The sequence below is a fragment of the Lacerta agilis genome, chromosome 8 (genome assembly GCF_009819535.1).
Source record: "Lacerta agilis isolate rLacAgi1 chromosome 8, rLacAgi1.pri, whole genome shotgun sequence".
Lineage (NCBI taxonomy): Eukaryota > Metazoa > Chordata > Lepidosauria > Squamata > Lacertidae > Lacerta > Lacerta agilis.
The window spans coordinates 64517904-64535694 of NC_046319.1; the positions used below are offsets into that span (position 1 = coordinate 64517904).

The 17791-nt window shown below is 46.0% G+C and overlaps 1 protein-coding gene across 4 annotated transcripts in view; it reads left to right on the top strand.

Annotated features, from left to right (window-relative positions):
- The window catches only part of PTPRU (protein tyrosine phosphatase receptor type U), a 340521-nt gene that overhangs the window by 229494 nt on the left and 93236 nt on the right, over positions 1-17791 (top strand). For all 4 annotated transcript variants that reach the window (XM_033157989.1, XM_033157990.1, XM_033157991.1 and 1 more), the window contains exons 11-13: positions 4427-4529; positions 6930-7203; positions 14075-14111. In XM_033157989.1, coding sequence (XP_033013880.1) covers positions 4427-4529; positions 6930-7203; positions 14075-14111 — 414 coding nt within the window. The remainder of the gene's footprint in view (positions 1-4426; positions 4530-6929; positions 7204-14074; positions 14112-17791) is intronic.

The window sequence follows — 17791 nt, forward strand, 5'->3', positions numbered from 1 at the left end:
ACGTGCATTTGAATACATATTTAAGGATTTTCTCCTAAAATACATACTTCTAAATGCTTCCCAAACCTCAAAATATGAACTTTAAGCCTATTTTAGGGCTGCAGTATTTTGAAGAGTAAAAAAGAGAACACACAACTAAGAGCAAGCGTTTAAAAGGCCATGGATACAACACACAAATGCTATTCATCACAGGCACCCATGCTCTTCCCCATATTGCACAAAGGAAGAAGAGGAAGAAGAGTTTGGATTTGATATCCCACTTTTCACTACCCGAAGGAGTCTCAAAGCGGCTAACATTCTCCTTTCCCTTCCTCCCCCACAACAAACACTCTGTGAGGTGAGTGGGGCTGAGAGACTTCAGAGAAGTGTGACTAGCCCAAGGTCACCCAGCAGCTGCATGTGGAGGAGCGGGGACGCGAAGACGGTTCCCCAGATTATGGGTCTACCGCTCTTAACCACTACACCACACTGGCGTAGTGGTGAATCATTTCCAGACCCCACCAAACCCTACCAACATGGGGAGGTAGGGGCAGGTAACAGCAGTAACAGCAGCTGGTCCGCTTCACCCCATGGAGAACGGGGTTGCCCGTGGCAGCGATTTCCAAGCCCAATCTTCTGCAAACATGGGAGTGAGAGGGGGGAGTAGGAGAGAAACATGTTTGTGCTCCCCTCTCCTTCCCTACGTGGGAAGTAGGTGGCACTAATGGAAGAATTGGAGGAGGGAGAGACTGAGCAAAGGAGCTTTGAGGGAGCTGGTGGGCAAGGAATGCCAATAGCTGACTGACTGGAAGGGACCAACGCAGGAAGCAAACAAGCAGGAAGAGCTTGTGTGTTTGCAACGTCACCCCCACCCTCCCCCTCCTGCACCAGTGGAACTGGGAGTTTCTCCTAATGGTTGCAGAGGGTGGCGTGAGGCTTGTTTTCCTTTTCTCCAGAGGAAGGATGCATATGATATGTGTGCAAGGAAAAGAAGCCTCTGCCTCCGCTTCCACTTCCTGACCTCTCAGAGACAGTTGAGCAGGCATGCAGGGAGAGGGGTACCTGTCCAGGGGTGGCTGCATTCCGCGTTGCCATGAGTCACCTGTCCTCAGGCGATCAACCAACAGCCTGTCCTCCTTCACCGCCTCCAAAACTCCATTCAAATGTGCCACCTCTGCCTACTGTTGATTGAGATGGATGGTGAGGACACACGCAGTCCCAGGAGAGAAGCTGGAGCAGCGAGGCTGCTTGCAACATCTGTGGCTCCCAACTGAGCCATGGCTATGTGAGGGGTAACCGCTGCACAGGAGAAGGCAGGGTGCCGTTGTCATTTGGTGAAAACCCCAGACATTTTACCCAATTTTAAAAATCTGCCCAGACAGAAATTTTGCCTGTGAAAAAGAGGACATGTCCAGGAAAAAGACAATGTATGGCAACCCTAGTGCCCTATTTTGATGCTTTTTTGATATTGAGTGCTGCATCAGAGCATGAAGGAAGCATGGAAATCAGTGAATGGACAAATTCTAATCCATGCATTTGTCCAGGAGATATAGAGCAGGTTCATATGTGTTGGAAATAGCAAAGATTGCACCCAAAAGCATGTCATTCCAATTAGAAGGTGCAGTGGGATCCCAGAACTTGAAATAGTGACAGATATCAGAGTCTTTTTTTTTTTTTTTTGCCTAATGAGTAGACTATTCCTGATCCCATCAATTGTCCTTTCTTTTTCTCTCTGTTTCAAGTTTTGGCAGTGTAGCTAGTCACATCAATGCCCCCAGTTTGCCATATGAGCTTCTAGTTGTGCCAAGGCTGGAGAGCTGGGAGGGAAGTTTGGGTCTGTAGTCATACAGCCAGGCATTCTGGGAGACAGAGAGGAGGCCAGGCTGGCTCTCAGGAGGAGGCAAAGCTGGCATTCTTTAGAAGATTGTCTACTGCAGAGATAACAGAACCCCCTGCCGCCGCCACCCCATAATATATGCCAAGGGGAAGATTACAGAGAGGAAACAAAATACCCTGCCTTTCAGAGGCACAAACAAGGGATTAATTGGGCTTCATTAACAAGCCATACAGTACTTAGGGCTGTTTGCTAATGTCTGTGGTGTAGCTATTAACAGTGCTGAATTGGCTGAGATGTTTTTTAATAGGGACACAGGAATTAAGAGGCAGCAGGAGGTGGACCTGAGTGACTGCTGATTAATCAGGATCTGCAGGCTGTAAGCAAAGGGAGAGTGAGGGGCAGGGGGTTTCTGCAAGGGAATTGTGGTAAGGTTTTGCTGCATTGGCTGAAGGGACGGCATTGGACCAAGCAAGGTCTGCAGAGGTACATTTTCACTTTCCGGCAAACTAATGATTCAGTTAGCTCCTTTTCCAGTGACACTCCAGGGTTTCAGGCAGGGAACATTCCCAGCTGTACCTGGAGATGCCGGCAATTGAACCTGCGTCTTTCTACATGCAAAGCAGCTGCTCAACCCTTCACCATTCTTTCATATTTCTGCAAAGAACTTCATCCAAATTTTTGCTTTCAGTCAGCATGTTGGCCCTCCCCTTGTTTTTCACTCATCTGGCTCTGTCAGAAGCAGAGCCAATTAATATGTCCTTCCCCTTCCTTTCTTCCCTTTCTATTGTCAGAGCAAAAAGAATTGTGGGATAACCACGGCTTTCCGAATAATCAGTGTGCAATGTGGATGGAAATGAGGTGCAGCGTTTTATGTTGGCATAAGCTGGGGACATTATTCAAAAGGAGAGAACTAGTCAAGGAAAAGAGAGCCGAGGTTTCTCAGTTCCAAACAGCTAAGGCTGTCAGACCTCTAGGTCTGATCTGAAGTCCCCAGGCTTGCCTGGTCCCCTCCAGGTGGCAAGTGGAGGGCTTGAATCTTTAGGTGGGCAAGAGTGACTTTAATAATAATAATAATAATTAAGAAAATTGTGCATACAGCTTGCAGGCTTCAGTCTGGCAGTACCTGGCTGAAAATGATAACATAGACACTTGAGGGAGGGCTGCCTTCCTCCCCTCCCCTCTCTCAATTAACTCCCATCTCCAGGGCCCACACAGGACAACATTGTGGCATCACCAGAAGCCTTCCCTCCATGACACTACCAGATTTGGGCCCTGAAATCTCAGGGTCTGGGATGCTCCTGACTTGGCAGCCCTATACACAACACACATTCCCCCCTCCAAAGAGCAACCTCTAGTCCCCCAAACATTCATGACTTTGCCTCCCTCTGAAATGCTGTCACATCTTGAATCCAAGAACTGATTCAGATGCACATCAAAGAATGCTAACAGGCTCAGTTTACCACGTGGGAAGTAGGCAGTTGCTGGCGCTCGTAGTTCATCCCCCCAAAAAGTGCCATGGGAGTTTTGGTGAAGGCCGGTTATTTAAAATGAACCAATTGGATTTGTCTTTCTGATTCATTGTGCTCATGACTTGGAGAGGAGGCTGCCTAACTGCTCTGTCAAGATGCTGTTCTAGGCAGCGGCAAACAGCTACACCTAGGCTTCTTGAGGAATATGATCTTTGCAAATTCCCATTCAGCCTAATCTGATCTGCACCTTCCAGTTTAGTGTGCAGATTGGAATCAAGTTTATCTGTGGGCTTTCACATTTCTCAAACGTTGAGAAGCAGTTCTCAGCTCAAGAACCCAGGAGCAGAAGAAAATGTGCCTTGCAATGATGGTGGTGGGGATAAAGATGTGCCCCCCCATCCCCATTCTACTGGTATTTCCTGTTCATGGCAGTACCATCTGGAGAGGGCTTAACTGATGTACCCAGGGACTGGGGGTGGGAGGACCAGATGGAATGGCATCTGATGGAGGCAGTTTTGAGAAGGGAAGAGCCAAATGACATGCGGTCTTTGCCATGGTTGATGGGGGACGGACCTCACTGTCTTATACCATTCTCTGATATACATCTGGATGGCTTGAAGGAGTGTCTCCATCCCCATCGTTCAGCCCAGACACTGGTGGTCTCCTCCATGCAAGAAGTGAGGTTATAGGGAACCAGGCAGAGGGCCTTCTCAGTAGTGGCACCCGCCCTGTGGAACGCCCTCCCATCAGATGTCAAAGAAGGCAGCTCTGATTAGGGAAGTTTTTAATGTTTGATGTTTTATCTTGTTTTTAATATTCTGTTGGGAGCCACCCAGAGTGACTGGGGAAATCCAGCCAGATGGACGGGGTATAAATAATAAATGATGATGATGATGATGATGATGATGTCTGGTGATGGAGACAATTCTGGTAAAGAAGGAACCAAATGGCTGTTGCTCCCAACCAGAGCATCTATGGGAGGACTTGCACTGTCTTAAATAAGTTTAAACCAATGTAAATGCACAACCTCTCTGGGTTCAATACATGGCTTGCAATTTCCGATGAAACATCACTATGCTTGGAAGTCACAACAGCCCCAGGATTGTCCTTTCTGATCACTGTCTTTTGGTTTCCTTTTTAGCTCCTAGCTTCGATTATGGGGACATGCCCTCCCCTCTGGGAGAGTCGGAGAGCACCATCACCATTCTGCTGAGGCCGGCACAGGGCAGAGGTGCCCCTATCAGGTACAGGAAAGCCCATCTACTCAAGGGACGCATGCATACCACCTTTCAGTTTTGAGACAACAAAACTTCATTTATGAAATGGAAGGGGGGTTGTCCTTTTCCTGCTGCTGCTTTCTCTCTCCCCTCCTCCTTGCTTTTAAAAAATATTAATTGCAGTTCCAGAGGTGGGTTGGATTTGGATCATGACTGTGGTACTAGCAAAGGTCTTAATCCTTCCCATCCCCCCATGTCATTTCCACAATTTGGAGTGCTCTCGTATCTTCTTTCAAGGTGACTCAACTTCTGTTTTCCTTGAAGTTCTATTGTATGTAACAGAAAAGGAGCTTTTTAGCCTCTAGGGAGGAATCTCCTCACACTTATTGGCTTATAGGAGCCAATCATAGTGAAGGGAGGTGAGTCAGTAACTGAGGATTGGCTCCCAGAGTTACTCTGAAGAAGGCAGCTGAGAGGAACACCAAGGAGGAGATGTTCTGTATGCTCCATTTAGGAATACTGAAACCACAAGGTTCTTCACTTTCCAGGGACCATGCAGCAGAAATAGTAAAAAGTCTTTGACCCCCTGCAACCCCAGACTACTACACATCTGACTGAGAGCCATCCACTACCAGAGCAAGAACGGAAATGTGAGGGATATGGCTGACAGCATTCCTCTTTGCCATCTTTGTAATTCGATTTTAATGCTAATAATTGGTGAGCAAGACTTGATTCACCCACTGAATGAACACACACACACACACACACACACACACACACACACAGGTGAAACTCAAAAAATTAGAATATTGTGGAAAAGTCCATTTATGTAAGCAATTATTTTCATTAGCTACTGGAGTTTAATATATGAGATAGACTCAGGACATGCAAAGCGAGATATGTCAAGCCTTTGTTCGTTATAATTGTGATGATTATGGCGTACGGCTGATGAAAACCCCAAAGTTGAAATTGTTAATTTGGGGTTCTCATCAGCTGTACACCATAATCATCACAATTATAACAAATAAAGGCTTGGCATATCTCGCTTTGCATGTCATGAGTCTATCTCATATATTAGTTTCACCTTTTAAGTTGAATTACTGAAAGAAATGAACCTTTCCACAATATTCTAATTTTTTGAGTTTCACCTGTACATACACACATCCCTCCCTAACCCTAAGCACCTGTCTTTTCCAGAGATGGTGAAGGTTTGCTTGTTAATATAATGCATCCCTTTTTAAAAGAGCTGGTTTTAACACGGTCTGTGCCACAGTACGAAACCTGCCTGTGAATGCTTTGGGGCATTTAAACAGTCCCTTCTGACACACTGCTATTTGCCTTTCTGCTCTTGGCTGAAGGGTAGAGAAAGTTACAAATAGTGCCTCTGACTTGGCATCTTTAATTATAGATAACCTACAGACAGCCAGGCCTGATGTGTGTGTGTGAGATCAGCCGCGCTTGGCCTGCAGGTCACAGCCATCGAGTCTGGAGAAAGGCAGAGAGAGAGAGAGAGAGAGAGAGAGAGAGAGAGAGAGAGAGAGAGAGAGAGAGAGAGAGAGAAACCCTTCCCTCTGTGGATTTCCTGGGGCTCTTGCTTGAATGTCTTGAGCAGGTGTCTTTGCATCCCATGTGCACCTGCTGGACGGAATCCTCTTTCCTTGACTTTGGCAGCAAGGAAATGCAAGAGTATCATCCTCAAAGCTCTGTGCCTTAAGTCTGGCAGCCTCCTCTTCTAAGACTCCTTAGCCAAGCCATGCATCTTCTCCCTTTGCTAGCTATTCCTGTTTCTTACAAAATCGGGCAGCATAGAAATGTTGTTAAATAAATGATCATCATGCGGGGGAAAGGGATGGCAGCACCTCTGCTTCCACGAGTTATTGAAACCCGCTGGATCTTCTGCCAGTAAGGCTGAACATTTGTGATCCAGTGTCTGCAGGACGATGGTATGACCAGTAGACTCCAGCGTAGACAGGCATTGGCAAGCCACAAACCCCCAGGACGGTACATTTGAAGCACATGGCTCCCCCCAAGGAATCCTGGGAATTGTGGTTTACCCCTCACAGAGCTATGACTCCCAGCCCCCTCAACAAGACTACAGTTCCTGGAATTCTTTGGTTGGATTATTCTCCAAGGGTTTGAAAAGGCAGCTGTAGTGCAAGTGGCCCCTCCCCTTAATCTCAAAGCATTCTGATTTTTTTTCAGCCTGGATGCCTCAGTTGGTTAGAGCCTTCGTGCTGATAATGCCAAGGTTCCAAGTTCGATCCCCGTATGGGACAGCTGCATATTCCTGCATTGCAGGGGGTTGGGCTAGATGATCCTCAGGGTCCCTTCCAACTGTACAGTTCTATGATTCTGTGAGACCATCTGATTTCACCCCTTTCTGTTCTCTTTCTCTCTCCATCCCGCTTCCTCGGACTGTGTCCCCAGCACATACCAAGTCGTTGTGGAAGAAGACAGGCCTAGGAAGGTCAAGCGGGAGGTGGGGGGCCAGGAATGCTTTCCGGTGCCCCTAACCTTTGACGACGCCATGTCCCGTGGCTCAGTTCACTACTTTGGAGCAGAGCTGCCCCCCAGCAGCCTCACAGAAGCCAAGCCCTTCACGGTAGGGGACAACCAAACCTACAGCGGCTACTGGAATCCACCGCTGGAGCCCAAGAAGGCCTATCTCATCTACTTCCAGGCCATGAGCCATCTCAAAGGGGTGAGTAGCAATGTGTTGGATTAAAATGTGATCAGCTGATAGCGTTCCATAACCTCTGGAAGTTTTGGAGCTCTGGGACTACCACCAAGAAGGCACTGCTGCTTCCAGATCAGCTGGAACTTAAAGTGGGGAGCTTACACTGACTGATCTTAACCCGATTTGCAGCCATAGTCCGGGGCCAGCTCAGCCCCCTGGGATTTTTTTTTAAAAAACCCCCAATGATGCTTAGGATTGGACCTTGCATTTCACAAGGGCAAAGCTAGTGCATCATCACTGCAATGGTGGCTGGTGGTGTAGTGTCCCATTCGCCTAATAGACTAGCCTGCACTGCACCACTGAGCTACACCCCCCTTTCCTTAGTCTGTGTGTCATTAATGTCCGTTCTCAGCTACTTCTGCCTCTTCCTGCCTTCCTTGCCTTTTCTAGCAAGGAAATGAGCAGCAGTGCCATCAGAGCAGGACTTGGGGGCAGCAGAATCAGCAGGAGACCTTCTGATGCTCAGCTGTGGTCCTTCCCCCTTTGCCATCTTTGGAACGGTGGTGGTGATGGGGTAGAGAGTATGTAAGACCGTTAAGTCCAAAGTCTAAAAATGATCAGCGCCATTGGAAATGAGATCACATGGATTTTCTTCAGCCTGTCAACAGAGAGAGAAGGGTGGGGATCTTGCTCAGGCATCTCAGCAAGAGACAATTCATTTGACACCCTTTCTTGCAGCGACTCATTGCATCTGCTAACATTAGGAGATGTCCTCTAAGTACTCCAGGCCTGTCCCCTGCAGCTGCCCCAGCGGGCTGTTCTGTCCTAATGTGCAAGATGATCAGGCTTGGCCTGGCTTCAACAGCCCAGCTTTCATTGCAGAGACAAATCTGATCTGACTAACCCGAGGTTCTGTTCCACGTCTGGGCAAATCTCTTTCAAGGTGACTGCTGGAACAACAGGGGGCATCCTCCAGAGGATCCTCGATGCCTTGACTTGACACATTTCTGCGGCTTCCATCTGACCCACTGGGGATGCAGAAGTGGGCAGGCAATGTATTGCCGCACCCATAGAAGTAGAAGGCTGCAGAGCCACACAAAGGAGTGTGTGCTGCCAGAGAGAGCTGGCAAAGAAGCGGGGAGGGTTGCCATTACATGTAGATCCATTGAGTCAAATAAGGAACACAGGAAGCTGCCTTTGACCAGGTCAGATTATTTGTCCATGGAGCCCAGGGTTGTCTGCTTTGATGAACAGCAGCTCTCAAGGGTCTCAGCCTGAGACTGTTTCCCACTACCTGCTTGCTAACTGATCATTTCAATGAGAGGTGCCATGGATTGAACCCAGGACATTCTGCAGGTGTCATGTTCTGGAAGCAAGGATATTCAAATGTTACAGGACCACAGACAGCTCCAAAAGAGCTACTTGCTACAACCAATGTTGGGAGCAGATTGAGGACTTTTATGCCTCCTCCAGGCTACACCCACTTGAGAAAACGTCAGTGTCTTAAAGGGCCAGTCTCCTGGCCTGAAGAAGGGCACTCCTCTTTCCTTCCATAGCTTCCCTCCTGGTGCGCTCCTGGTGCTACCAGACTGGTTATGTGCAGTGGAAGGTATCTGGCTATTCAGGCTCAGATGAATCATAGAATCTTTGAATCTTTGAGTTGGAAGGGTCCCAAGGATCATCTAGTCCAACCCCTTGCAATGCAGGAATCTCAGCTAAAGCATCCATGACAGATGACTATCCAACCTCTGCTTAAAAACCTCCAAGGAAGGAGAGTCCATAACCTCTCATGGAAGTAATAGTACCACTGTATTCTGCTCTGGTCAGACCTCACCTGGAATACTGTGCCCAGTTCTGGGCACCACAGTTCAAGAAGGATACTGACAAGCTGGAACGTGTCCAGAGGAGGGCAACCAAAATGGTCAAAGGCCTGGAAACAATGCCTTATGAGGAACGGCTTAGGGAGTTGGGTATGATTAGCCTGGAGAAGAGAAGGTTAAGGGGTGATATGAGAGCCATGTTCAAATATATAAAAGGATGTCATATAGAGGAGGGAGAAAGGTTGTTTTCTGCTGCTCCAGAGAAGTGGACACGGGGCAATGGATTCAAACTACAAGAAAGAAGATTCCACCTTCATTAGGAAGAACATTAGGAAGAACTTCCTGACAGTAAGAGCTGTTCGACAGTGGAATTTGCTGCCAAGGAGTGTGGTGGAGTCTCCTTCTTTGGAGGTCTTTAAGCAGAGGCTTGACAGCCATCTGTCAGGAATGCTTTGATGGTGTCTCCTGCTTGGCAGGGGGTTGGACTGGATGGCCCTTGTGGTCTCTTCCAACTCTATATTCTAAGTCTGTTTCCACTGCCAAACAGCTCTTACTGTCAGAAAGTTTTTCCAAATGTTTAGTCAGAATCTCCTTTATTGTAACTTGAAGTCATTGGTTCAAGTCCTACCCTCCAGAGCAGGAGAAAACAAGGATGCTCCCTCTTCCATGTGACAGCCCTTAAGATATTTGAAGGTGGCTATCATATCTCCTCTCAGTCTCCTCTTTTCCAGGCTAAACATACCCAGCTCCTTCAAGCGTTCCTCATAAGGCTTAGTTTCCAGACGCTTCATCATCTTGGTTGCCCTCCTCTGCACATGTTCCAGTTTGTTAACATCCTTCTTAAATTGTGGTGCTCAGAATTGGACACAGTATTCCAGGTGTGGTCTGACCAAGGCAGAATAGAGTGGTACTATTACTTTCCTTAATGGGATGCAGGTAGCACTGTGGTCTAAACCACTGAGCCTCTTGGATTTGCCGATCGGAAGGTTGGCGGTTCGAATCCCCGCGACAGGGTGAGCTCCCATTGCTCGGTCCCAGCTCCTGCCCACCTAGCAGTTTGAAAGCACATCAAAGTGCAAGTAGATAAATAGGTACCACTCCAGCGGGAAGCTGAACGGCGTTTCCGTGCACTGCTCTGGTTTTGCCACAAGCGGCTTAGTCATGCTGGCCACATGACCTGGAAAAACTCTGTGGACAAACGTCGGCTCCCTCGTCCTGTAAAGCAAGATGAGCGCCTCAACCCCAGAGTCGTTCGTGACTGGACTTAACCATCAGGTGTCCTTTACCTTTACCTTTTTACATGTGTGACATCAGGTGTGGAGGAAGTGACCATGCTTTGGGATAAAGGTAAGGGACCCTTGGATGGTTAAGTCCAGTCAAAGGCAACTATGGGGTTGCGGCACTCATTTCGCTTCAGGCCAAGGGAGCCGCCGTTTGTCCACAGACAGCTTTCCGGGTCATGTGGCCAACATGACTAAACCGCTTCTGCCACAATGGGACACCGTGACAGAAACCAGGGCTCATGGAAATGCCGTTTACTTTACTACCGCAGCGGTACCTATTTATCTAATTGCACTGGTGTGCTTCCAAACTGCTAGGTTGGCAGAAGCTGGGACATAGCAATGGGAGCTCACCCCATCGCGGATTCAATCTGCCAACCTTCTGTTTGGCAAGCTCAAGAGGCTCAGTGGTTTAGACCACAGCTCCACCCACATCTCTGGTTTGGGATAAACAGCCTTGTGACTCCTGTGCTGGGCTAAATTAGGCTGGAGGGTCTGTGATTCCTGGTGTACACAGTACTGAGCTAGATGGACCAATGGTTTGACTCAGTGTAAATGCAGCTTCCTGGGTCCCTATACCCCCTGGTGCAGCCTAAAGCAAGTCTTCAGCCTCTTCTATGGGACAGCCCTTATTTCTAAGCCGCTACTGCCAGACTGATGATGTCGTCTTTTAAAGCTGTGCTGTGACCATCGGTTGGCTGTGAATACCAAGTACAGTTTGGATTCCCCTAGCCCATTCCATAAATAGTATACCCTAGAGCTGGGAAAGGGGAAGGAAATGGCAAAGCCAAGTGATCATGTAATGGAAGCATTTTCTCTTTGAGGAAAAATCTAAAAGCATTTGAGTGTTGTTGTTTTTTAGTTTTGGGAAGGGAAAGATCACTGGGGGCATACATGATAGAGGTTTCTAAAATTATGCACTGTGGACGAGAAAGTGGACGAGAAAAAAGTCTCTCTCCCGTCCCTCCACCTTATCCATAATACAAGAACTCAGGGTCGTCCAATTAAATTGATGAGAGCAGTTTTCAGAGCAGACCAGAGAAAGTGCTTCTATGAACAATGCATAATTATCAGTGCTACAGATGTGATGGTGTAAAAACAGGGTTAGACAAATTCATGGAGAATGAAGCAGCATACACACCATAAATTTAAAATACCTCTCCCCTATTTTTTTTAAAAAATCTGGGAATTGTAGTTTGTTGAGGGTGCTGGGAATTATAGCTCTTTGAGGGGTAAATACAGCTCCCAGGATTCTTTCAAGGTGTCTCTCTGTGTTTTAAATGTATGCTACCTAAGTCCATTGGAGGCTGTTAGCTAGGTAAATGAAACCTCCAGGTTGAGAACCAGGTTTCAGTTCCTCTAACTGCAAACTTGGGTAGTAAGTGCCAATAAGAATGGAGCCAAATGGGGCCACTGAGAATCATAAGAACAAAGGGATCTGTCTCATACCAAGTCAGACTATCTATCTAGCTCAGTACTGTCTACACTGATTGGCAGCAGCTCTCCGGGATTTCAGGTAGGAGTTTTTTCTGAACTCTACCTGGAGATGCTGGGAATTGAACCTGGGGCCTTCTGCTTGCAAGGCAGATGATTCAGCACTGAGCTATAACCCTTACCCAGAAACTAGACGGACATATTGACATGCCCCAAAATGTCTTGAAATATATATATTTTTTTTAAAAAATGCTCTCTGAACAAAGAAACAAAGATGGGGGGGGGCAGGGAGATAATATGGATCGAGTGTGCTCAGTAGCCACTAAAACCTTGGAATGGCCTCCATGAACTCCTTAGTCCTAGAGAAGGGTGTGGTTAGCTGCCTGCACTTCTGAACAGGAACACTGTTGTGCTACTGAGCACTACAGTGGAACCTCAAGTTACGTACCGTCCTTCTTGCGAACACTAACCCGGAAGTAGATACTCCTGGTTGCGAACTTTGCCCCGGGATGCGAGTGGATGTCGCGCGACGGCATGGTGGCAGCGGGAGGCCCCATTAGTGAAAGCACACCTCATGTTAAGAAGGGTTTCGGGTTAAGAAAGGACCCCCGGGACCAATTAAGTTCGTAACCGGAGGTACCACTGCAATTGCTTGGGAGCATCCCATAGGCATCTGACTAGTCACTGTGGGAAGCATGATACTGGTATATGTGGAGCGCCGGTCGAAATCTTAGAACTGTAATGACCCAGCTGAGGTTGGTAATGATTGGCAAAAGCTGTTAATTTCACAGTCCAGCTGCAGGGAGAATAGAATAGCTGCCTGTGTGGGCAGGCAGGGGAGGGTGTCTTGGAAAGCTTTATGCCCCAGCCGAGGTTCTTTCCAGCCTCCTCCTTATTGCTGCAGTCTGGTTCTCATGCACCCGGCATCCAAATATCCCAAATGGCACAACAAGGAATCCTAACATAATGAGTAGATATAGATTATGCACATTAAGGAAAATGATGCCCATTTGTTTCATTTTCATTCTTCCATCTGCAGTGATTGTGTTATTAGCATGGCGTTTTGGCAGGCGGGCGGACAATGCAGGGGGGTGCTTGAGGAATCCCACCGGGCAGGCGAGATAGAGAGGGAGGAGACAGGCAGTTCAGGAAAGAAAAGAAAAGAAAAGAAAAGAAAAGAAAAGAAAAGTGAGGAACAAAATGGTTTCTCAGCTGGGCAAGTGAGATGGCTCTCTATCAGCCTGAGAGGTTGCCATATTTTTTAGTGTATAACATGCCCCCTTGTATAAGACACCCCCTATTTGGGGAGACTCCAAATTAAGAAAATGGGGGGAGCTTGCCCAGAGTTGTTGAGCTTTTTTGGGGGAGGAGTAGCCCAGAGTAGCAACAGCCAATCAACACCAGCCCTGGCCACAGCAACAAATAACACACCAAAAAGCCACTGACTATCTCCAGCTCATGACCCCTAATTTTTAATATAATTTTTAAGGAAAAAAAGGTCGCCTTATACATGGAAAAGTACAGTATATTCATTTCTATCCACAGGCCTTAAATCTAAAGGAATTCACTGCCATGGAGCAAATTCCTCGGCAATCTTTGCCAGTCACTACAAATGGCATCATTACAATTTAAGAACCAGCTTTTAAATCAGGGATGGGGAACCTTTTGCCCTACAGATATTGTAGGGCTTCAGCCCCCCCTTAAGCCATAACCAGCATCATTGGGCCCATTGGGGATGCGGGTGGGCAGGGACCCAGGGGCCCCCCAGATTTTCAATGAGGGGGCTGGGGGGGCATGACGACCTTGCACACGCCATGTCGTGTGGTGTGTGTGAGTATGTTAGTTGTAAATTGGGGTTTTTCATGTTCATGTTGCTATTTATTTAAAAGAATGCATATACAGTGGTACCTTGGTTCGCAACCGCTTTGGATTGCAACCACGTCAAACCCAGAAGTGTGTGTTCCTTTTTTTGGATTATGACCCATTTTTGGGGGGGGGGCGAGGCCCCATTGGTGAAAGCGCACCTTGGGTTACAACCTGTTTTGGTTTACAACCGGACCTCCGGAACGGATTATGGTTGTAAACCAAGGTACCACTGTATTGCTTTATATTTCAAAAATATCAAAGTGGTATGAAGCCTTGATGTCTGGATATACCTATTTCTGGTGTGTCCTGGAATAACTGATGGGATGCAAGCAGGCAGAACAATATTCATTGTAAAAATACAGAGTAAGTTCACATAAAGCTTTGACTGAGTGTTGTTTTCCTTTCCCTCTTTTGAAGTGGAGTTGTTAAAAGAAAATAGAAAAAAAACAGGCTTCATGGACCAGTAAAACCTGACTCTCTTTTCTTCCCTGTTAGGAAACAAGGCTGAATTGCATCCGAATAGCCCGGAAAGGTAATAATTCTTCTTAGTGTGTTTTCTTAGTGTGTCTATTGTCAAATGGGCTTTCTGATTTGCGCTCTCTTGCTGAGTGACATGCACTAGTTTTACTTCCATAGGTTAGTGGTTTCCAACAAAGTGGCTGCCGGTGAGCCAGACAAGAGTTGCAGATCCAGCCCATGATATTTTGCTGCCTGAAATGTCCACCCCATCCTCCCTTAAGGCAGATGCAGTTATGTTGTCATCTGAGCCAGGAAATACCCAGGGATGTTGTTAGGGGATGGCTCAGGTAGGGATGGACAAATCTGTAAACTTTGGTTTATCTCACTTTCTCATTTCTACAATCTTAAGTTCAGTTCTGCACATTTGACATTCAGGGCTGGATTTAGGTTTGACAAGGCCCTAAACTACTGAAGGTAATGGGGCCCTTTATATGTCCAGCTGAGCTTTGTCAACAACAAATTGCCGCTGTTTTGTGTTGAATATATGCTATATGGTAATTTATGGACCTAATAGGTATCATAGGAGCCTACAGAACACAAAATACGGTTACTGTATGTAGCTTTAATTTTTTTAATCTTATATTTTGGAAATGTACATCCAGTTTTTTTTCTTTCATTTTTTTTGGGGGGGGGGGCTCCCAAGAGAGTAGGACCGTAAGCTATAGCTTGTTTAGCTTATACATTAATCCAGCACTGTCTACATCAATTTTCCATAACACCAAAGGCACGATTCCTACATTGTGCAGAAAGGACCACCTGTGGGCTTGTCCTCTCAAGCGATGGGTTGTAGCATAAATAATTTCCCCTTAAGCAAAATTTGGGATATAATTTTCAGAAATGGAGTGGAGGCGGAGCTTGTGCCATCATGCTTTGCATCTGTAATTTTATTAAGCATGCACGCATAGTTTATAGGCTGCAGTCCTTAATACACATACTTGGGAGCAAGTCTCATTGAACTCAATAGTACTTACTTCTGAGTAGACATTGGTTGTCGTATGTTTTCTTTTTTTCCAGGACACATCCTCTTTTTCATGAGTATGTAAAATGAGAGTCATCATAGCGATCCATAGCTAAAACCAGAAGTCGGCTGATGTGCCCTCTTTTTTGCTCTTCAAAATATGGCAGCCCATAGGAATGTGGCGTAAATCAAAGTTTCACTGCACCATGGCATTTGTAGTCTTTAACTGCTGCATACACAGCCAGTGTAGGTCATGCACACCTGCAGCATGAAACATAAACAGTGAGAATCCATTTGGATTCTCTGCCAAAGTTCATGGCAAAACATTCAGATAACAGATTTCACTGCAAAGTTCCTCCACAGGAATTCTAAAGAATCACTCTGTGGATTTTCTCACACATCCCCCATCTAAGCCTAAATCACGTTTTCTCTAAAACAAATAGAGATGTAGATGCGCAGCAAATTGAGTCATTTGTGTAGATGGTTTTTTCCCCTCCTCCCATAGCAACATGTTCAGGTTCTAAATAGGAAATGAATTTTCTCCCAGACATCTGGATAATCCATTGTCCTCAGCTGCTGCACAACTGAAACATTTGTTTTGGGTTAAAAACAACAAGACTGAGTAAAGAATAACGGATCTTGCAGGAGAGCAAATTTGTTGTGCCCTGGGTTGGGGGCCTTTTCAATGTTGCTGACATATTTTCAAAGCTAGGAACATGAACAATTGATTTGGTCTGCTGCCATGTGTTCTGGACACGTTTGGTATTTTATACTGGTGGCTGGCAATATTATCCAGAAAAAAAATTGTGTAGCTGGTGGTCACTGTGAGTGACTCTTCTGAAATTGATCAAGGAGATATTTCTGGGTTGTTCTCTTTCTATCTCTCTCTGGGTCCTGGAATTTCAGTAAATAGCCAAATGCTCAGCCTTTCACTGAGATTGAACTTCATGGCCTCCCATGTGTTTAATAAAATTCCTTGTGCTTGGCTAATATATTTTGCTCCCTTTTGGATTCAGGGGCAGAGAGGGGATGGGAGGACTAAGCCCTTAATAAAGCAGGTTAAAAATTGCGGTACAGTAAGAAATGAAAAACGGACATAGCTATATGTGCACAAATGCAACAACCATGTATTGGTGAAAAGAAGTTACAACAAAATAGGCAGCGTATTATCACAATTGCAAAATGTGCATTTCTGCAAGGCTTACAAAGAACCACATAGCACAAGAATCATATTAAAGAACGCTCTAAGCAACTGACAAGTATCATTACACTTGCAAAGAGTATGTTTCAGCAAGGCTTACAAAAAGCAAATTATTATTATCGTATTGAAGGGTGCTCTAAGCAGCTGACAATAGGCTTCTGGATAAGGTCATGGATTGCCAAATCTTCTTTGGATGATAACACCTCAAAAGGGTTTCAGGGCCCTGATTGCAGTTTTCCAAATGGATAATACCACTGCAAAGGTCCAAAATCATAGGCAGGAATAAATCCACAATAAAGCAAGTTAAAAATTGTGTCTCAGTGGGAAGTGAAAAATGGCCACAACTATGTGTGTACAACTGTCTGGTGCAGAATATTGAAGGACAACAGGGATGATTCTCTAGGACCGGGGTCCCCAAACTGTGGTCCATCAACCTCCAGGGGTAGGCAAGCTTTATTCAAGTGGGTTCGCTGCACAGCCCACATTAGATACCCATATCGATATTTTTCAGTTGTATTTCATTGCTGATTTTATTTCTTGTGTTTTACTGCATTGCAAGTTGTGTTCTATGGAGTGCAAGTTGTAATGCAATGCAATGCAGTGTGAGGAATAAAAGAAGCAATAAAAATACAATTAAAAATCATACAGCATCTAGCACAGCAAGGGGCGATGGCTACGACAGGCAGAAAAATCATTAAGTGGTCTGCCAAGAGCACCAACAATTTTGAAGTCTTGTGGGTGGGAGTTTGGGAACCATTGGTTCAGGGAAAGGGTGGAGGCTCTGTTTGGGATCAAGGGCCCCATTCCCATCTGGGGGCCAGTTGCCAACAACAAAAGGTTCCCCCCCCTTATAAATTATGATGCTGAGATGAAAATAGCTGCTGCTGGTGGTGGAGGAGGAGGAGGAACAGGAGTGGACTGTGCCTATAGTTCTGTAAAGAGGTATTGACTATTAAACCACTCTGAGAATTGTAGCTTTGTAAAAGGAACAGGGGCTTCTTAACAACTCCCAGCACTCTTAACAAACTACAGCTCCCAGGATTATTATTTTTTTTTTTGGGGGGGGGGAGCCATGACTGTTTGTAGTGGTCTAATGCTGCTTTAATACATGGTGTGAATGTGGCCAGTGTTTGAGTGCTTCTCCTTGATTAGCTGAGAGTGCTTCTCCAAGCCTCCTTTGTTATTATGATTAATGAAAAGTGGTCCAGGAAATCTTTCTTATAGTCATTTGTAATAATACAAAAATTGTTTTATTCAATATAGCTTCCTTCGAAAATTTTAAAAGAAGCTCCTTCTCAACCCCCACCCGCAAATGCAGAATAAATTTCCAGCAGCGTACAATTTGGGATTGTTAAGATTGCTGGATGAGGATAATGGGAATAATTTTCTTGGGGGAATTGTAACTTTGGGTTGCATGCAGTGTTAGCCCTACTCAGAATAGACCCACTGAAATGAATAGACACGACTATCTTACATCCATTGATTTAAATGGGTTTACTCTGAGTAGAATTTAGCTGGCCATGGCCCTTAGTCT